Source organism: Giraffa tippelskirchi, chromosome 3 (assembly GCF_054371585.1).
Source record: "Giraffa tippelskirchi isolate mGirTip1 chromosome 3, T2T-mGirTip1v1.2.pri, whole genome shotgun sequence".
Classification (NCBI taxonomy): domain Eukaryota; kingdom Metazoa; phylum Chordata; class Mammalia; order Artiodactyla; family Giraffidae; genus Giraffa; species Giraffa tippelskirchi.
The window spans coordinates 42,561,647-42,583,383 of record NC_137277.1 but is presented as its reverse complement, the minus strand read 5'-3'; the positions used below and the strand labels follow the sequence as shown (position 1 = coordinate 42,583,383).

The window sequence follows — 21,737 nt, the reverse complement described above, 5'->3', positions numbered from 1 at the left end:
TGCAGACCCCCATTATCCCAGACCCCGAGGGCAGGAAGAGAGGCCCCCGGAGTAAAAGCACTTGGGCCCCCCCAGGCCAGAGCCTGGTGTCCACAGTAACAGTTTCACTGGGTCCAGGCCTGCCTCCTGAACTGAGGGTCCCCAGCTAGAGGCTAGCAGGGTCACAGAGGGCCCCTGAGGCCTGATTCCATGGGCTACTACTGACATAATTACCCCACAATATTTCTGTGTCTGAGGTAGGTTTGTTGCTGTCGACTTCTTATATTAACAGGAAAGGCAATATAAACCCAATAGAACAGATGGGGAAACTGAGGCCTTAGAGCTGGGGTGTGGCTTCTCCAAGATCACCCAAAAGCTATAGCAGAACCAGAATGGATATGTTCTGCCTCCTGTGGTTTGGAGCCAGGCAGCTGCCATTCCTCAGTGCTCATGTGCTAACCAGGCACTCAGCACCTTCACATGTAATCACCTATCCTCCCCAGAGACAGAGCCATTTGAAGCCCAGAACAGTTGAGTAAGCTGTCCAAGGTTGCACAGCCAATGCATGGCAAACCTGGGACTAGGACCCAGAGCTCAGTAGCTCCATCCCTCAGCTTTGTCTACTGCTGCCACTGGCCTTCAGCTGTACCTCTTCACCATCTTCCCATTAGCCTGGCCGCCACTATCCTAGGGCACTCATGCTGAGAGCCCTGCAGCTTAGGGTGATGGGAAGGAGGTCCTGGTGGTGTCCTGGAGGGGCCATTGTTGGGGTGGACAGTGGTTTGAATGGAGGAGAAACCCTCCAAGGGAACTCTCTGCCAAAACAGGTGCCTTCCCCCTTCTGCCCCATTGGCTCACTACTTTGTCTCTTTAAGGGCTTCCCTGGTGGTTCACACAGTAAAGAATCTGCCTGCAATGCAGGAGACCTGGGTTCAATTCCTGGGTTGGGAAGATGCCCTGGAGCAGGGAATGACTACCCATTCCAGTATTCTTACCTGGAGAATCCCATGGACAGAGGAGCCTGGTGGACTACAGTCCATGGGGTTGTAAATAGTTGGACTTGACTGAGCAACTATCTAACACTCTTTCATCTCTTTAAACTTTCCCCATCCTACCATACCCAGCTCCAGTCCCTCCTGGGAAGCTGGGAGCCACCCCTGCCTGGCCCAGAGGGTGACAACAGCTCTCTCCTCTGATCTCCCGGTGGCACTTCTTGGTGGACCCTCAGCATGGGTACAGCTTGTGCCCGTGGCCAAGGATCCAGCACAAGGCACATCTCTCTTCCTTCATCTCTGCTCATAGTTGCTGACCCTGGGGCCAGGCACAGTGCAGGGTGGGCTCAGAGGACATGTTCTCCAAGCCAGGATTCTGCCTGTCTGCACACTCAGAAGACTCCCTGCTCCCCAAAGTACTTGGCCCTTGGCTAGCAGGGGTGGGCAGCGGAGGGTGGGGATGAGCAGGGGTGTGTCCTGCAGGGAGAAGATGGGCAGTCAGCCTTTGGCAGTGCCCCAGCACAAATTCAACTGGTACCTGATGAAGAGTCTCTACTGGCACAAGCTGGTGGGCCTCCAACCTCAGACTATCTTCTCTTCCTCTGCCATTGACCACTGCCCCATTGCACCCTCTTACTACCTTCTCTTGGCCAACTTGTGGCAGTTTGGTCAAATCTGGAGTACAGAGATGAATGGGGCACCTCCTCTCAGCTGGGATCCAGGCAAGAAAGTGGCCAGTCCCCAGAATCTGAGCTCTTGTAGCCTCTGTGTACATCTCAGCCCACCCTCATTCACACAGGAAGAAACGGAATCCAGAGAGGTTTCCCAGGTCACACAGCAAACCTGGGGCAGGACTAGAACTCAAGATGTGGGGCTCAAAGAGCATCTGGCCCAACTATTCTGAACAGTGAACCCTCCACTACTCCTGGGGCCATCTGCCATCCGAGGGTATACCTCCAGCGACAGGTGTGCCAGGAGCAGCTACCATCCCCACTGTACTAGGGTAGGGGTGGGTGGGTAACCCTGGGCTTCATCATCTCCAGGGTTGGGGTCTTCCTGCTAGATGGAGGGAGTGTGGGTGCGTGTAGCAGGCAACAGCCAGGAGTCAGCCAGCCAGTCCTCGTCCTGTCCCTAAGAGGTTAATTCCTCTGCAGAAATCACTCCCCCAACCCGAGCCTCCATTTCCCCATCAGTAAAACAGAGAAGGTTATCTAAGGGCCCTGCCAGGTCTCACCTTCCAGGATCCAGTGAGCCACAAAGGGCTCTATAAATAAAAATGCGGAAGGCCACTGTTTACTGGTGGCTCAAACAGTAAAGAATCTGCCTGCAAAGCAGGAGACGTGGGTTCGATTCCTGGGTTGGAAAGATCCCCTAGAGGAGGGAACAGCTACCCACTCCAGTATTCTTGCCTAGAGAATTCCATGGACAGAGAAGCCTGGTGGGCCACAGTCCATGGGGTCACAAAGAGTTGGACATGACTGAGTGACTAACATTTTCACTGTTTACTGAGAATTTATCACATGCCTAGAACCATTAGAAGTGCTTTACCAGAATCAACTCATTTAACATCCCACAATAACTCCGAGATATGAACTTTCATAGATGAAGAAACAGGGACCCAGGGAAGGGCAATTGTCAAGTTACCAGTTTGGATGTGTCAGATTCAAACATAGAGGCCTTGCAGCCCTAGAGCAGTGCTGGCTAATAGAACTTTTTGTGATGATGGAAATGCTTTATATTTGCATGTGCGACACGGTAGTCAGTGGCCACACATGACTAGTGAGCCCTAGAAGTGTGGCTAGTGAGACTGAGGCACCAAATTTGAAATTCAATTTCATGTTCATGAATTTAAACCCCCACATGGACGTAGTAGCTACTGTGATGGAAAGTGCAGCTCCATCACCTGACCTATTGACCCCAGCAGTATTCACTTCTCAGAAGGAAAGAGCCTGGCCGGTGTGGGGCTGGGCTGGGGCTGTGGCGTTCCAGAGAAGATTAAGATGGGCTGGCAGTGTCTACCCCCCTCTTTGTGGCCTGGGGCCAAGTAGGGAGAGGTGACAAGGAGTCCTGGGACTTCCTTAGGTTTTTCATAAGGGCCTCAAGAGAGGGGCCTGTCAGCCATTCAATCCACCAAGGAAGGACCAGTACTGCCCACCCATGATGTCTGCTTCCTAACTTTGTCCGAGCACTGGTGTTCTGAGAGATGGGGTGTTCAGTGGGCAATTTGGGGAGCTCGGGCAGAGCCAGTGTAGGAGGCCTTCATGGATGGAGGGCAGCCAGGAATGCTTGGCCTCCGGTGATTTGGCCCAGGATGGGCTCAGGGTGTGTGAATATTCTGTGACAATGACTGGTGTGCTGGCTGACCTGCCCCTACAAGCTAGGCACTTGGGGGCAGGGAGCCTGGGCTGGCCACCACCCCAGGGCTCCTGGGGCAGCCCCAGAGTAGCTGCCTGACCTTGGGACCAGGGGAGGGCCTCACACTGAGCACCCTCCATGGGTCAGGCAGGACTTCCTAGGGAGCTGTCTTCCACCCAGAGCAGTGCCTTTTATGTCTGGAATCAATATTTTACACTTTACATATGAGGGGACTGAGGCTGAGAGGCAAAGTGATTCATCCTAGTTCACGTGGGAGGAAATTGGCAAATCAAGGGTTTGAACTAGGTCTGCCTGCTCCACAGCCTGGGCATAAGTTTCTACTGCAGAGTTGCTGCTTCATGTGTGATTATGTGGGCCTGTGTGTATACCTGAGTGTATGTGCCTGCACGCACGTGCGTGTGTAGTTCCAAACACACTAACATAAGTCACTTCCACTTGTCCTTGCCTGTGGATGCTGTACCCTGGAACCCGGCCTCACGGTCCTCAAGCCTGGACAGGCTCTGGCTCCCAGAAGTGATGCCTTTCTCCCCAGGGTGGCTGTGCTCCCTCCTTTTCACTCTGTCACCTTCTTGGACCTCCCCTTGACCCTTCTCAGAGCCCTGTATCTGGGACAGCTCCCCAGGCTCTGGGTGTGTGGCGGGGAGAAGAGACAGGGCTCTGGGCTCCTGCCCTCTTCTCTCCACAGCCCCCTCCCTCCCGTGAGGCTGTGACCAGGGGCTCAGGGTACAGGGAGCTCCCAGCTAACTGCCACGTTCGCCGCTTTCCAATTTAAAATCTAATATGGTCTCGCCACTGCAGAGCTAGGGGCTGGAGAGGTGATTAATGAGGCCTCTGCTACAGCATCACCTGCTGTGCTCTACACCTTCCCCTGCGGCCCTGCGTTCTCCCTCCTGCCTGCCCACTGCCCCTGGGAACCTGGGGGTCCTAATCCTGCCGGCTCACAATTCCTCGTGCTTGGCAGGAGGCACGGGAGTTGGGGGCCTGAGGTTGGGGATTGGGAGAGAACTAGGGGCTGGGCTTGGAGGTTGGGGCAGCAGGACTGACGGCCATCCCTGGGGCAGGCTGGAAGAAGGAGGAACACTCTGGGCATCCTTTGGCATCACCTCCCTCACCACCGGGAAGCTGATCAGTCTGCTGAACTCCACTCCATCATGCCCGGTGGCAGGAGTGTGCCCAGGGCAGAGGAGGGACGTGGACCCAAACTGGGTGCTCAGGGAAGCCCTCCCCCAGCACCAACAGCTCCCACCACCTCCTCAGTGACAGCAGGGATCATATTTCTCTGACTGGAAACCTTGGAAATGTCAGCTGGGATGAGGAAGGCTGTGAAGGCAGAAAGGCATTCTCCCTGGAGCTGGTGCCAGCCCAGTGGTGGAGTTGGGGAACAGGAGGGTTGTTTTAGGGAGGAATGGCCATCCCCTCCTCCTCTGCCCCCTGCCCAATTCCAGACACTGGCCAAGGAGAGTACCTCCCAGCTGCTGAGCCCAGCAAGGCACCAGGACCCAAGATCGGGTACCACCCTGGGTTCTAGATCAGCATCTCTGGGTTGCTGCCCCTTCCAAACCCCCTATGAAGTTCAAAAACTGGCAGTACCGAGGTGGCTCCCAGGTCCTGTGCCCACCTCTGAGCCTGGTAGGCCCGAGATTCTGTGGCCTTTGGTCAGAGGAAGAGGCTCACTCTGTGTATCAAGGGTCCAAGCGACTTTATGACCTTTGCCCTGTGGCTGATTCTGTCAGTTTTATCTGGGAAGAGATGGGTTGAGAGAGTTGGCTGAGCCTAGACCCCCAGCTGCCCTGATCCTCAATGCTGAGGAGGGGTCTCTCTCCCCTGGAGGTCACCAGAGTGTCTGTCTTAGCTGGGAAAGCTGAGGAGCCTGGTGAGCCCTTGTCAGATCTGTCTCCAGTGTGGGAGGTAGGTTTGCCACTGACAGGCTGTGTGACCTTGGGCTTTTCTTGCTCTCTCTGGGCCTGTTTTGGCTTTCCACGTAGTACTTTGTTCCTGGTTTCTTCTAGGTCCTTTGGGTGGGTGGGTCGGTGGGTGGAGAGCCTCTCTACTCTCAGTGCCCAACAGCAGGGTTGACGGAGCCTCATGATGGGCAGTGGAAAGGCGGAGGGGGCCTGGCAGGGCAGGTGACTGTGCTCTGTTGACTTGCCACTTTCCTCTGGATGTTACTGGACCCCAGTCTCCTCATCTCCAGCGCCAGAGGATCCTGTGTGTGTGTGTGTGTTTGTGTGTGTGTGTGTGTGTATGGGGTAATCTCATCCAGGTACGCTCCCTCCCTTGACTTCCTGCCACTTCGAACCCTATTCTGCCCCTCCAGCTTCTATGGGGGAGATTCTGGGAGTCCTGCCTTACTTCTAAATGTCCTGTTGAAGAGTCCCTGGAGGCCTGGGATCTGCACTTAGAGGCTTGGAGGGGGCAGAGAAAGGGCAGCCTGGGACCTTCTCCTAGTGGCATGGGGCCTAAGCTTCCCCAGGGCGTGGCCCCTGCACCTGCGGACCATCCCAGACTCCCCTTGTTTCCATGGGACTCTGAGGCTCCCCAGGCTCAATTGTCCTCCCCACTTCCCCCAGCAAGCCTGAGTGGGGGAGGGGAGGGGTGCAGAGCAGCTAAAAATAGCAGCAGCAGCAAGTCTCCTTGAGGGATCAGTGGTGCCCAAGACTGGGGAGGAAGAGAGCAGAACAGGCTCTGGGGAGAAGAGAGACCAGCCTGAGCTGAGACCTGCAGTGCATGCACCCAGGGCCACAGAGTCCCAGGGTATGGGGACAGGAGCACACAGACATACAGGGACATATGGACACAGACACCCAGGGTTAGATGGACCAGCCAGGGCAAGATGTATACAGATATGGCTGCCTGCAAATCTGGGGCTTCTTCTCCTCCAAACCCCCTGGGAACACCAGTTGGGCTCAGCAGTGCAGCCCCTAATCTCTCAGTCTCCTCTCTTGCCCCAACCTTGCTCTGACTTCTTCCAAGGACCCTGCCAGGCGGGGTGTGTGTACGCCTTGAGTTGAGAAGGCTAAATCCTCCCCCTCTGTCCCTGAGAGTCTCTTCTGCTTGAGGCCTAGGGCAGGGAAGAACCTGGGAACACCAGAGGTGGCATCAGGAATACAGGTGAAACAGAGACTAGGCTCAGGGCAGCACCCCGACCTGAACAGCAGGCCTAGACTGGTAGGCAGGGTGGGGGTTGAGCGGGAGGTGGCTGGACCCAGAAAAGTAAGGCTAGAATTCTGCCAGGAGGTGGGAAGGATGGAGTGGGCAGTGAAAAAAAGGTGGACGAGGGGAGGCTGGATAAGCAGATGCACAGGTGACCTCCCTCAGACAAGCCTTGTTTGGTCCCACCTTTACACCTTTTCCTGGAGATGCCAGGGGCTCTTCTGCCCTCAAAAGAAAGTGAATCTCTCCCCCCCACTTCCTCTAACCAGCCAGAAAATAGGACCTCACAACAGGAGGGAGCCTGCCAGCTGCCCGAGCAGATGTTTCGAATCACTAGCACATCCCCTTGCTGGATATAAATGATATCTCAGAATGTCCATCAGAGCAGCAAGCCAGGGTGAAGGCCCTTAGAAGCACCCTACTCCCAACCTTCATCCCTCCACATGGCTAGTCTCAGCTTCCTAGTCAGGCCTGGGCCAGCTTGTACTCACTGCTCACCCCTACCTTACAGGCCAGCCCTGGACTCCTCCACCTTCTGATCTGCCCCTCCAGTGACTACCTGGAAATCAGCCCCTTCTGGTGCTGGACAGCTCCAGCTCTAGGCATATGCTCCTCTTAAGCGGGGCTTCCAGTTTCTTCCCTGTCACCAACTCCTCTGATTTTCTTTGATCTGGATGCTCTTTTTTGAAAGAGGTGGGACAGGTGCCATGAATTCCTGAGGAAACTGAGACACAGGAGAGTGACATGATTTGCCCTAGGTCACCTAGGTAGAAAGGGCTTCCCTGGTGGCTCAGCTGGTAAAGAATCCACCTGCCATGCAGGAGACCTGAGTTCAGTCCCTGGATAGGGACGATCCCCTGGAGAAAGGAATGGCTACCCCCTCTAGTATGCTTGCCTGGGAAATCCAATGGACAGAGGAGCCTGGAGGGCTACAGTCGATGGGGTCACAAAAGAGCTGAACATGACTGAGTGACTGAGCGCACACAGCAGCAGCACCTAGCTAGTATGAGCCAGTATCAGGTTTAAACCCCGGGAGTCCTGGCCCTCTGACCAGCATTCTTCTAATCATGTTCTTCCTTTGGGGCCACCCCCTCCCCCTTGAGGCACAACTTGGCTCTCCACACGGTGCAATATCCCCGCTCACAGCTCTGGGGCTCCCTAGGCACCTGCTGGCTGGTGGGACCCGGGCCAGATGCTCAGCAGGTGGCCGCTTGGGGGACAAAGGAGCTGATGCTCAGCTGCTGGGCTGCGAGGGAGGGAGGGAGAAGCTGTGGGGGTGGGGAGGGGGACAGGGATGGGGCTGGGAGTGGGAGGGGCTGGGTCTGCTTCTGTGCCTTTAATAAGGAGACAGAATGCAAAGTGGGGTAAAACAGCATGCAAATGAACATCTGTTGGGGGCTGCTCTGTGGTTCAGGCACTTTTCACAGGGACCCTGCAGTTCTGCCCTTGCAGCCCATGACCAGCTGAAAGGAGAGTCCTGAGGGTAGAGAGAGGAGTCAGTGGGAGGGGAGGAGTGGGTGACTGGGGGAGATGCTGAGGTTTTTGCCAGGGTGCAGTAGTCCAACTGGGCTCCTGGGGATGTCACTGGGGGAAGGGAGAGACCCCCAGCTTGGATTATTCTGCAACACTTGTGGTTTGGTGGCAGGTTCAGTTCAGTTCAGTTCAGTTGCTCAGTCGTTTGCAACCCCATGGACTGCAGTGCACCAGGCCTCCCTGTCCATCACCAACTCCTGGAGTTTACTCAAACTCATGTCCATCGAGTCGGTGATGCCATCCAACCATCTCATCCTCTGTCGTCCCCTTTTCTTCCCGCTTTCAATCTTTCCCAGCATCAGGGTCTTTTCAAATGAGTCAGTTCTTCACATCTTGTGGCCAAAGTATTGGAGTTTCAGTTTCAGCATCAGTCCTTTCAATGAACACCCAGGACTGATTTCCTTTAGGATGGACTGGTTGGATCTCCTTGCTGTCCAAGGGACTCTCAAGAGTCTTCTCCAACACCACAGTTCAAAAGCATCAATTCTTTGGTGCTCAGCTTTCTTTATAGTCCAATTCTCACATCCATACATGACTACTGGAAAAACCATAGCTTTGACCAGATGGACCTTTGTTGGCAAAGTAATGTCTCTGCTTTTTAATATGCTGTCTAGGTTGGTCATAACTTTTTGGTGGCAGGAGGGACCCTGTATCTGCTCTGCTTTCTTGGGGGGGTTAAAGGGACCCTCAGACCCAGCAGAGATGGGAAGAGTTATGATGGGGGGCACCAAGCAAGGCCTGGCCCAGGGATCCCAGAGTCTTGCTGGGGCCCTCAAAGACTGAAAAGGTGAGCCCTCTCACTACAGATGAGAAACTGAGACTCAGAAGAGTCCCTGGCTGGGAATCTATTGTCCTTTTGAAGGTGAGTGGTTGGATGCTGTTTAGCAACTTGTTTGTATCGCATTCAATTAAAATCAGAGTCTGTAGTCTAGCTGGGGAGGCAGTCACAGCTGAGCTTGTGAAGATTAAGGGCAGGGATTATGTTATATTCCTGCCTATTAAAGCACCAGATAGGTGCTGAATATAGAGAGCTGTTGCATGGAGAGGGGATGGGTGGATGAAGGATGGATAGGCTAAGTTCCTGATGTGTGGTAGTGTTGAGAGAAGAGAGAACCCTGTGGGCTGGATGATCAGGTAAAGAGGGGGTATTTGAACTGAAACAAATAGAAGGTTCCAGGTATAGCATTCCAGGTATGGAAAAATGGCTAAGGGAAAATGGAGAGGTTGGACTGAACAAGGCATGTACAGGGTCTAGGGTTCACTCTCACTCTGTCTCTCCATTGCCCCTTTCCCACCCACTCATTCCTTCTCATCTACTGGCAGGGCCCCTTGTCACTGCTGGGCCCAGCCAGGACTCCTCCACCCCTCATCCCCCACCCCCAGCTCCTTTCCACCAGCCTGCCTGCCAGCCAGGCTGCAGACTCTGCAGCCTGAGACCCGGATTGTTGTTGGAGAAGCGGCAGGTTTGTTTACTCCAGAGCCCGCCGAGAAATCTCAACAATCAATGGCCAACAACACTGCCAGCGCTGCGGCATCGATCCTCACCTCCAAGGGCTGGCAGCCGGGTGGCAGATAGGCAGGTAGAGGGAAGCTGGGGCAGGCTTGGTGCCCAGTCCTGTTCAAGAGCTGAGATTCAAGTCAAGCTTGGGCCTTCCCTGCCAGGGGCTGGCGGGAGCGGGTACCGGGTAGGTGGGGCAGCCCAGCTGCAGGACAGGAGTGACTGGTATTCTCATTCACTAAGTCTCCTAAAAGATCAGAGAGTAAGAGTTACCCAAGGTCACTGGTCTCTGGGTCAAGACTTCAGGGTTCACTTGACTCCCAGTCCTGTGCTCTATCCTGGCCTCCAAGTGTCAGAAAGAGTGTTTTGTTCTTTTGTCCTCTAAGGACTGAGCCAGATAAAATATCCTTAATCTGCAGCAGTAAGGACTGAGGGTAGATGTAAGGAAGATAAGCCACTGTCATCACCAGAAACATGCTAGAAGAAAGTTAGGGGCCATTTATGTCTTGGGTCTGTGTGAACATGGGCTTGAACTTGGCTTATAAAATGCAGATAACAGCTTCTACCTCACAGAGATGATATGAGGACTAAATGAGCTAATGTATAATATATAAAGCACTTACTACAGTGCCTGGCACATTAGTTGGTAACTAATAAATACTTGCTATTATTGTTGCTACTACTACTACTATTAATAGGATAGTGATACTCTCCTGGGTTCTCATCTGTTTGTACTGAAGCTTTGCCTTAGGGTGGGGGAGTAGGCACAGTGCTGGCTGCAGCCAGATTTTGCAAAATGGGGAGGCACTTCAGAGTCATTTTATTACTTACTGGCTTTAAGCCCAGGGTAAGTGACTTAATCTCTCTGAAACTCAGTTTTCCTATCTATAAAGTAGGGATAACTAGTCTCTTGTTTTATTAAATAGAAAAGGCTTAAAAATGAAAGACTTGGCTCCTGAGGGTGCTGAGCCAGGCCTGATACCCCAAAAAAGATGTTTGTGAGATGGATGAATTAATGAACCCCCAGGGATGGATGTTCCCCAGGGACGGCTCTTTTAGGAGCTGTGGAAGGTTCATGGACACAAATTGTTGTGGTTCTGGAGGACTCCTTCACCTCCACCTTTTCATTCAAGGGCATGAAAGGCTCAGAGCAGCTCCCAAGGTTTCATATTGGTCCTGCCAAGCTCTGAGAGGGTGTCTGAAGCTGAGACGGAAGAGGAAGTGATAAAGACAGATGACATAGGGTTGCCCCTCCCTTATCTCAGTTCTTAAGTTCATGCAGGGCACCCCTCCCAGGCAGCAGAAGTGGTGGGTACATGCTGTGGGGAGGAATCAAGAAGCCTAGGCTCTGGGCTTAACTCTGTCATTGCCTACCAGTCCAGGTCGGGAATTTATTCAATGTGTATTTAATGTCTGCCAACTGCCCCTGGGGACCCGAGCAGTGGTGGTACCAAGGCGGCTGAAGAGAGGCTTTAGCCCTCTTAGAATGGCCATCAGAACCCCACCCCCAAGCCACCTCAGGCTGATGGCGTGACAGCTTAATTTGTGGAAGGAAAAAACTAAGTCAAGGCTATAATTTACAGTTGGGATAATTGGCCAACCGTTAGGAAAGGGAAAAAATCCTAACATACAATCTATGTAAAAATAGTGTGCTTGCTACGCAAACTCAGCTTCAGTCCCAGCTGCCATGCACCCAACTCTCCTTTCTAAACAGGCAGCTGACCCTAAACTTCTTCCAAAGAAGAAATCTAGAACTGTCCTGAAATGGAGGGGCTGAGCAGAACAGACCTGGTACCTTTCCTCCTGTGTTCAGTCTTACTCCTGGAAAGGTGCATCAGGCACTAGCAGCTCATGACACCACAAGGTGGGTCACTTGATGGCGGAGAGCCAGGGGATGGTGGGAGCCCAGAAGAATCCCCAGGCTCAGGCTGAAGGTCCAAGAAACTGTAGAGTAGATGCCTCATAAATATATGTTGAAGAACTGCATGAAGCGGAGAAGGCAATGGCACCCCACTCCAGTACTCTTGCCTGGAAAATCCCATGGATGGAGGAGCCTGGTAGGCTACAGTCCATGGGGTCGCTAAGAGTAGGACACAACTGAAGCGACTTAGCAGCAGCAGCAGCAACTGCATGAAGGGCCAACTAAGCTGGGACCTGAAGCATGAGGTAGACTGAGCCAGGTTGGCCCAGGAGCGGAAAAGAATTTCAGGCAGAAGGGACAGCAAGAGCCCAGAAGCTGATGAGAACATGGCTAGTTCCGGAAACTGATTGTCTTGGCTGGGTAAGTTGGCTTCCTGCTGGAATTAGTCTGAAAGGGGCCTTGGAGACCTCAAGTGTCTGCTCCCCACCTCCCAGCTGCTGAATCCAGCTGGTAGCATTGTCTCCTCAACACCACTCCCCAGCCACTTACATACAGAGCCTGGCTCTTCCTCTCTGAGAGCAGGCCAGTAAGCTGAGGACCCAGAAATCTGCCCTAATGTGCTTTCAGGCTTGACAACCACCAGTTTGGTGCACCCTTAAATTGAACGCTCCAGAAGGTGGAGACCTACAGAGGACAGAGGCATGCCTGAGGCCAGACAGGTAGCCTGAGGCTCTTAACCACCTGAAGTGAGAGGTTCCTTCGCTAAAGTAACCCCTGCCTATAGGCCCTTTTCCACACCCTCTTTCTTATTTGGGGGCTGGGGTACCCAGCTCTGACAGCTCTGCCCAGGTGGGGGCTCAGCATCCCTGAACTGAGCCTAGCCTGGCAAATGGGGCCTGGAGAAGTGGGGACAAGGAGGGGAGGGGAGGCTGGCAGGCTTGGGCACCTAGGTAGGGCTGGGGTGAAGGGAGGACTCTAAAGAAGCAGGATTTTTAACGTACCCTCCATCATTCAGGCAGCCATTGGTGGGAGAGGTACAGAAGCTCTAATTAAGCCCAATTTCTAATTAAACCCAGTCCCTGTGTCTCCTTGATCCCCATTAGCGCCCCATGGTGTCCTCAAGGCATTTTAAGCTGCCACCCTGCTGAGGAAGCTGGGACCTCCGCCAGGGCCTGCCAAGCCTGAAGAGCTTGGGCCCGTGAGGGGCAAAAAGCCAACCCAGACTTTCCCTCCAGTCCACGGCAGTCTCTGGGCCCTCCAGTCTCCTCAGAAGCCCAGGGGAGTCTCCTGGCTGCCATGTCAACCCCTGGGGCTCTGGGCACAATCTAGACTGTCTCCCACTGAGCCTTGTCCCCAGCACTCTCACAATACGCCAGGCTGGGCAACAGGGAGAAGGGCTTGGTGCTAGCTTTAGCTTCAGCCCCCAGACTCAGGAATGTACCTTGAGACTCCAGCACCTACCACAGAGTCTGCAGGAAGCAGCAATTACCATTTTAGGTTAAGGCAGCCCAGGTTTGTTAACCCCTTCAGCACTAGGGCTCCTGGAGGCCAGGTTTTCCTTTTCTTCTTGCCTTCCAGACCCTGTCCTCCAAGTTCTTGGCAAAACGAACGACCCCTACTTGCTGTTCCCTCCCTCACTCTTCCCACCGGAACACTCCATCAGAGTTCAGAGATGGGCAGCATCAGGTCCAAGGTCACACAGCCAGTGGAGGGAGCCTCTGCCTCTGGAGACCAAAGCCTCACCCCAGTTTCTACTGCTTCCACCTTCACCATCTCCCCAGGCCACGTTCACACATGCAGAGTTTAATTAACTTTACTGATATTCAGAAATTAGGAGAATGACTAAAGGTAATTGCTCATTAAAAATCATTTAACTGACACAGCAGGCTTGGGCACACACTGCCCCTCCCAAACCACTTTCCTCCCCCTTCGTGGCAGGATCACCGGCTACCAACTGCAGAAAGGGTGGCTCATGGCACCCCTCAAGCCTAAGGCTGACTGTGCCCCCGCGGCTGCAGAGGGAATAGGGAACTGAGCCCATGGGGTTGAGCTTGGCCCAGCACCATCTCGCCATGCCCCCCTAGGTCTCCACCTCTTCCACCTCCCGCCACTTCTGGGCCGCTTCTGGCTGGCTGCATCTGTGTCTCTCTGCCTAAATGTGAGCAAAGCTCTGAGGCTCCCCTCTCGAGGCCACGAGGCCGAGGGATGCACCACTCAGGCCGCAAACACTCACAGCCTGAGGCCCTTACTGCTAGGGGCCTCCTTCTCACAGCTGAAGCCCCCAGAAGTCCTGAGATGGCCCAGTGCATTGTCTCTCAGTGAGACCACTCAGTACCCCAAGGACTGGGACCTTGCAGCCCTGCTGGGAGGAAGAGGTGCACCAGGGCTGGCCCAGGTCCAGGCCTTCTCTCCTCATGCCTGGCACTGCTGGCTGCTTCCTCTTCTCCTTTGGAGGGGGGGGTATAAACAAAGATCTTTCCAAGCAGGCAGACCCCTATTCCACATACCGCTTGGGGGAGAAGTCTCTTGGGCACTGGAGAGGTCCAGATGGTCAGGGAGGGACACTGGCTGAAGACACACAGACTCTCAGCCACAGAATGAACCGATTCTTCCCAATGCTCACACCCATAACCCCAGCGAGACCCCGCTGGGCTCCCGGCCACCCCAGCCATCCTCCTAGAGACCCGCAGTCTCACTCTAGCCCTGCAGGGAACTCTCTGGCAGAGGCTGCATCGCACACTAGTGACCTTCCACACTCCTCACATCCACTCACTGCTAAGCCCTCATGAAACATCCAGACCTTTTGAAGCACAGACACACTCAGACCTACTACTCCAGACACTCTGGGCCCTGATTACATTCACAGCAGCCCCACGAACCCTCATGAGAGCTTTCGGACTACAGGTTAGGAGGCGCACACAGGCTCTGCACCCCAAGGGAGCTGTCCAGCGCAAGAATGTGGCCCAATCGCAAGACGTGTCCCGAACTCCCAGGGACATTTTCCATCAGCTGGGCCAGGATGCAAGCTTCTCTCCCTTCCCCCAGCCCTGGCTCAGCAGGGTGTTCAAGACTTTTCCCCTCTCCCCCAATGGGAACAGATAGTACTGAATTCCTGGAATCACAAAGAACCCAGCATGGGCAGCCAGGGAGCAGAGAGAGCACACTTGGCTGTGTGCTACTAGAGCTAGAGGCTCAAAGAGGGGCTTCCATATCTCTGAGGACACAGAGCAAAGAAAATTGTGGTCCAGGGGGCCAATCTGGCCCCATCCCCACTATGCTGAGCTCCAACGAGGCCCAGGAAGATGGAGCGAAGAGGTTAGAAACTCCCACCTTCTTCCTCCTCCGCATCATGCCCTACTAACCACACTCCTAAGGGATGGCGGGTCCCAATGCCAAGCAAGATTTCAGCGATCCCACCAGCCAACTGGCTGCAGTGGAAGAAAGAAATGGGGCCCACAGTTTTGATGAGTGTTTGACCCAGGGCAGGTTCTGTGGAGACAGACTCGGAAACCTTCCTTCCTCAAGGCACAGAACCCCCCATTGTCTTCCTAACATTCCCTTGCTGCCCACTTCACGGCCAAGCTTCCCTCGACCTAGGACTGATGAAGTTGGAGCCCTGACTGCAAGCGGGGAACGGAGGACCTCAGGGTGAGGTGCCAGTCCTTTCGCGAAGAGTCTGCGGCCATGGGGGCCGGAGCAGGGCGGCAGGCCGGGAGGGAGGAAGAGCTCTGGGAGTGTGCAAGGGTGGAGGGTGCAAGGAAAGGGCTCCGAGGAGGACGGAGTTTTTATCCCAAGACTTCAGCTGTTGCAGCCCGGGGCAGAACAAGGAGCCATATAGGGGTCCCCGGGCCCCTCGAGTTTCTCCCTGGAATGGTACTCTAAATCCCGACCTCTGCGTGGCAGCGCCAAGGCGGAGAGAGGTGGGCGAAGTCCCAATTCCGGGTCCCGCCGCCATCTGGCCCCGTCCCTCCGCTGAGAGGCCCCGGAACCAGTGGCAAAGTCGAACGAAGTTTGGCGGGCGACAAGGGAGGCGGGACTGCGGGCCGCCAGAGGGACCGTCCCGACTCACTGCCCTGTGCCGTCTGCCCCCCGGCACGCGCGCCCCAACGCTCCTAGACGCCCGGGGAGTGTGAAGAGGTAGAGCGCGGGTGAAAGCGTGAGTGTGTGCGGGGAGGGGGTGGAGTGATGAATTGCAGCTGAGAAATCCCATTAGATCCGGAGAGATGATTAAAGGCGAGGTCTCGGCCGGGTGCGAATGGCGGGAGCAGCGGCGGCTTCCCGCCCCGCGGAGCCCGCGCCCCGCCCGGCTTGGCCGGCGCGGGGGGCAGAGCAACCGGCGGAGCGCGGTGCCCGGGCTGGGCAGCCAGATACGCGGAGCTGAGCTCGAGGACAGTCCTCTCCTCCCACCCCCGGGACCCTGCCCCTGCCGCCGGACGCCGGGGTCCCTTACCGTGAGCCAGGAGTGCCAGCAGAGAGGGCAGGAGCAGCAGGGCTTCCGGGGGCATGGTGCCGGTGGCGGCCGCGCCCCAGATCGGGGCTGCGACGGGAGGGCTGGGAGCTCAGCCGGGCTCGGGCGCCGGGGACAGAGCCGGGTCCGACCGGGGAAGAGGGAGCGTGGCCGCCGCCGCCGCCAGCGCCTGACAGAATCAGCACCACGGCCAGCGCCTGGCGACGGCGCCGGGGATCGCCGCGCGGGGCTGGGGGCGGGGGCGCGGGAGGAGCGGCTTACCGTAAAGTCTCAAGCAAAGGCGCAGAAGACCCAGCGGCAGGAGGACAGCCTCCCTGCGCCGCCGCCAGCTCTGAGGAAGGACTTCCCTGCTAACGTGGGCACACGGCCCCCGCCCTTCCCCGCTGCCCACGCCCAGCCAAGTCTGCCGTCCTCTCCCTCATTAGCAGCCTACCGAGGAGGTGGGGTTCTAACCTGATGTCTCCGTGAGAGAGATACCCTGTCACCATCTCTCCCCACCCCATCCTGGTACCTGAGGGCGCCAAGGGTGACCTGGGAAGGCGTCCGCGAATGAGGCAGCTGGTGAGGCCCGCGTGCCCTTGTGGCAGCTCCGTCCTGAGCCTATAATGAAGATGGCTTTTGAGCGTACAAAGGACAATAAATTATTACTTTGCGCTCAATAAATGCCAGGGCTCCAGGCAGCTGCATCAGCAGCAAACTGTGCTCACAGAAAAGCTTAATTATCCTGATATTACAGTTAAAAGCCAGTAGTACCCGTGTCCTGGGAAGACATTCTACAGTTGGCAGGAGCTAACCTGGCCAAACTGTGGGCAAGTGAAGGTAATATCCTGCGTCCCCATGTGGCCCTGAATCTCCAGGACCCTGCCTTGGCCCCTCTACAGGGCTAGAGAAGCCACGATGCTAGCCAGTGAGAGCAGACCCTTCACATCTATCCCTGCCCAGGTTCCTGGAACTGGTGGAGAAAATGGGACAGGCATGGGGGGTGGAGTGGAGTGTGAGGGCATTTCCCTAGGATTATTTTAGATAGAGACTTGAAGGAAGGCCGGGGGGAGGGGGAGTAGCCAGGGAGGTGGTACCATTCAAGGACATGGAAGAACAAGCTTCGAGGGCTCTGCTTGGACTGAGGAGCCCCAGTGAGTCACAGAACAGCAAAGAGGGCAATCAGATCCCTGAGGCAGATGTTTAGGTCCAGAGGTTTTTCTGGCTCCAAGGATGAGCTCACTGGAAGAGCCTCAATGGACAAATGGGACATCACCCTGTGACCAATGTTATTCTCCTTGTAGAGGAAGAAAAGGGCTGAACTTCCTGCGGCTCCCAGGGAGAATAGCTTTCTGTTTAGGTCTTTGTACATGAATTTGGCTCCTCTCCAAAGCTTCCAGACCCCAGTCATTGTCCAGTGCGGTTCCTTATCTCATCCTGGAAGCAGGTGGCAAGACTTCTGCTCTGAAATCTCATTCCTCAAAGTCTTTGGGTCCTTACCACTTTCACAATTTTTCAGCTCTACTTCTCAGATTCTCTCTAGATTCTCTTGCTGTGGGCTCTGAGGAGCTACCTTGATGGTTGTAAAGAAGCCTAGACAAGAGGCAGGTGGCATGTAGAATTATCTGGGGGTATCACTGGGAGAGGATTTCTGGACAATCGTTTCAAGAAGCTGAGAAAAAAGAGGGCAGTAGCAGATGGATGGCAGAAGGGAGGAGACTTGACAAAAGAATCAGAGGTAAGAAGAGGAAGCCAGGAAAGAAGATGCAGAGGGGAGGGAGGAAGAGAGTTGCCAACAGAGGATGGAGGTAGAAGGTTTTGTGGCTCAGGGGAGGAAATACTGGAAAATGGCAAGAGATTCCTCCTTGAAGTTATTTCTGAACTCCTCCTTGATTCTTGGGCTCCTTTGAACTATGCAACTTGGGCAGAGGAGGGTGAATCATGACCCAGGGATGAACCTTGTGTGCCAGGATGATTCATGCAAATTTGGAGGCTGGTAGAAGCTGGGCTCCTTGATAAGCTGGGCAATACTCACAAAAAGGAGGAGCTCAGGAACCTGTTACATCATGGTTTCTATTGTCTGAACTAGCCGAGGCATTCGGATGAGGGTCCAATAAAGACTACAAGTCCCAGAATTCATCACCCTGCCCTGAACTCAGAGGATGGGTTTGTCCTGCATCATGGGAAAAATATGCACCTAGGTTGTCTGTCCCTCCTTCCTAGAGATGGTCAAAGTGGCCTCTCTGCCATGGGCTCCTAGCTAGGTTGAGGCAGAGACTGCAACAAATTGGGAAGCAGTAGTGTTTCTGTCAACACCTATCTCATGCCCTTCAAGGGGCTCATTCTGCCCAGATCTTAGCATCACCCACAAATTAAGTACAGTAAGATGCCCTAGGGAACATTGAGCTCTATGCTACAGATTTACAATGCGCTCAAGTCGTATATGCATTTGAAAGTGGCAGCCTGGGGAGACTTGCAAGGCTCCCTTTATTGGTTTTGTTTCTGCTCTTTGCTTTGTGTCCCCCACCTGATTGTTACCCCAGAGGGTCTTGGACCTCCTTGTCTATGTAATTGCTTGCTTAATTGTTTTCTGTACTGGTCATCAACTCTGTGAAGACACAGAACACGTCTGTCTCTTCCACTCCCAACCTAACTGGTGCCCCACATATAGTAGATGCTTAATAAATATTGGTGAGTAAATTCTGGCATGCCCATGGCAGATCATTGGTGCTAAATTCATGCTGTGAGATAATGGAGAAGGGGATGATTGCTTTTGGGGATGAAGGGAGGTCATTGAGAGCTTCTCACAGGAGATGGGTTGACTGAAATCAGCCTTTTTTTTGGTTGATAATTTTTAAAAAAGCATTGTTTTTTGAAAATTTATTGACTCCACTAGGTCTTAGTTGAGATAAGCGGGATCTTTGATCTTCATTTCGGCATGCAGAATCTTTAGTTGCAGCATGTGGGATCTAGTTCCCTGAACAGCAATCAAGCCTGGGGCCCTCTGCATTGGGAACATGGAGTCTTAGCCACTGAACCACCAAGGAAGTCCCTGAGATTAGTCTTAATTATGCCTTAGGCTTCAGTCAGGGGAGAGGAAGAAGAAGGGTATCCAGAGTGGAGGGAATGACTTATGCAAATACAAGGTGGTGGAAAATGCAAGATGATATGGGGTCAGTGAGAAGACTGGTTCTGGTGGAGCAGGGAGTCTCTGTAGGGACACAGGAGGAAGGGTTGGAGCAGGCGGGGGCCAGGCTTTGTGGTCGTCTGAGTCATAGGACATCCTTATACTGCAGAGGGTTATGCCATCACAAAGATCTTTACACCAAAAACCAGAGAATCTGGAATTCTTAAGATGAATTTTCAATGACCATGGCCAATGACAGGAACTGAGGGGTTCACTGCTCACTCAGACGGTGGGGGAAGGGATCTGAGTTACAACAGCTGCATTAGGACTGGGAGCTAGAGAGGGGCTTTCCAACTTCAGGGGCCCTCCTAGCCTCTGGCCAGAGAGTGCCAGACATCCAGCACTATCCCCCTGGAGAAACCAGCCTCACTTCCCCACTCCCAAACAGCCCATTAGTTTGCGGCATCACAGGCACATTGGTGACTTATTTTGAAGTGCCTGGATGACACTTCCTTTCTGAGTGAGAGAAGAAGAAAATTAGTCTCCAAGACAGCTTTCAAACCAGAGCTACATCTTGTGGAGCCAACGGGGTTTTGAGGTTTCAGGGAAGCAGGGGCAGGGGCTACCGCCTCTGTCCAGAGGCTCCTGGGGCACATGGCAGCCTGCTCACCTCAAGCCACTCCTCAGGGGGTGTTCCAAGACCCTGCAGCATCTGGAACAGTCTGGGATGCCATGGCTCCAACCAAGCTTCCCTTTGTACATGCCTGCTCAGTTGCTGCGTTGTGTCCGACTCTTTGTGAACCTATGGGCTATAGCCCGCCAGGTTCCTCTGTCCATGGGATTTTCCAGGCAAGAATGCTGGAGTAAGTTGCCATTTCCTTCTCCAGAGGATCTTCCCAATCCACGGACTGGACCCACATCTCCTGCATTGGCAGGCGGATTCTTTACCACTGAGCCACCAGGGAAGCCCCAGCCAGGCTTCTCAGAAAATCCAAAATCAACCCTTTGAATTTAGGGGCAGAAGGAGGGCCCTGCTCTCATAAATGGGAGTCCTGACTCCTCAGCATTTGCTTCTGCTCTGGGAGGAGGACCAGATCAGCTCTAGCAAGGGCCCAGGGTGGATGGAAACAGTAGCAGAAAAGGGTCTGATGTGAGCTCCTTTCCATCTCTAGACTGAGGCCTCCAGGCTGCCCACCACCCCCAGCCAAGGTGTTTGATCCTCCTCAGCTCCATAAATGTTTAATGCCACTGGCTAGGCAGAAATGAGGCAGGTGCTGAAGCACAGAGACCAGGGGTAGGACTTAAGATGCGTGATGCTGACTAGATTATTTTCACGTAGGAGCCCTGGGATGGGTGGGAGGAGGCCTTCCCCCTCCATGTGACTGCAGTCCCAGGATTCAAGTTTGTGGCACTAATGAAGGAAACTCTAAAAACCCACCAAGGGGCTGAAAATAAAATGAATAATCAATTGCAGAAGCCCAGTTCCCAGTTTTATTGAAGGAGAAAGATGGAAAGTTAAATGACAATCAAATGCAAATACAGCTCAACAAACACCACAGCAATTACCAGGCGCAGGAACCACATGGTGCTTGCAGGCAGCAGGGGTTAGCGATTTGGAAGCCTGGGCTTATGCAGAGGTGATGGGCGTGGGGCCATTTTAATGGACAGTTAAATAGATGCAACTCCCCCTCCCTGCATCTGCTTTGCATACCCTGCTACTGAATGGGGAACTGGCATTCTGCATCCAGAGGAAGGTTATACCACCTTCTGTGGCTGTCTCCACATCATTTCAGAGTGGAAGAGGACTCGAGTGCCTGGGAGGTGAGACCAAAGTGGCCCTTGGATCAGAGGACCTTGACATGGTCGTGCCAATCTCATCAGATTCTTCACATCACCTGGTGCAGAAGGGATGAGGGTTGAAATTGAAAGAAGTCTGTAGAGTCCTCTGAGAAGGAGCTCAAGGTGCTGGCCTTCCAACAGCCGAAAAGCCCTGGGTGAGAGTGGCCTTCTCTTCTAGATTTGCATAATGCTTTGCATCTCATTTGAATGCTATTAATTTGGTGTCAGGCTAGGTTGGCACTGTGTAGAAAAGAGAACAGCTGGCCTTCTCCCTCCCCTCTGTACCCTGAGGCTCACCCTGAGCATAGCCCTCCCTAACTTGGGGGATGAGGCTTTCACTTCCACCACCCCCTCAATGTTCCCTGGCACTTGGAGAGTCTCTCAGTGAAGCCAACTCCTAAAAGCCAAGGCTGCCTGGGCAGTGTGGCCACCTGCAGAGTTATGCAGGAGGAAGAAGAAAGGGTCCCCCAAGGTTGCCCTCACCAGACCCAGAGGACCCATTGGAGGATGCAGGCAGCCTTCTCCCCAAGCAATCAAGGCAGCTTGGCTTGGAAAGGGTCCAAAGATAATAACCCTGAAAGGGAGGGAACAAAGACAGGTGATAATCCCAGAGAAATATGGAGAGCTCTAGAAATAAAATGCTCTGAACTCAATATTTCTAGTGCTTGAACTTACATAAAATACATCTGTCCAGAGGCATTGGGTTTATGGTAGTGTGGCTCAGGCTGGAGACCTGGTAGCAGGATGACGACCATGGGATGAGGGAATCAGTCACGGGGGTGAGGGGAGGCAGGGAGCTCCTGAGAAAGGGGAAGGAATTCAAATACATCATGTGGGCTGTCAGATGGGCCTCCTGGGGCTACTGTGAACTGAGGGTGGGGATGGGAGGAACAAAGCTTCCCTGGCTGGCTGAGATGACCCTCAAAGGCATT

At 54.1% G+C, this 21,737-nt stretch overlaps 1 protein-coding gene across 2 annotated transcripts in view; it reads right to left on the bottom strand.

Moving 5' to 3' along the window:
• The window catches only part of SEZ6 (seizure related 6 homolog), a 48,219-nt gene extending 32,179 nt beyond the window's left edge, over nt 1-16,040 (bottom strand). For both annotated transcript variants that reach the window (XM_081580309.1, XM_081580310.1), the window contains exon 1: nt 15,843-16,040. In XM_081580309.1, the coding sequence (XP_081436435.1) occupies nt 15,843-15,897 (55 nt within the window). In that variant the 5' untranslated portion in view covers nt 15,898-16,040. The remainder of the gene's footprint in view (nt 1-15,842) is intronic.
• Between the last annotated feature and the right edge of the window lie 5,697 nt (nt 16,041-21,737).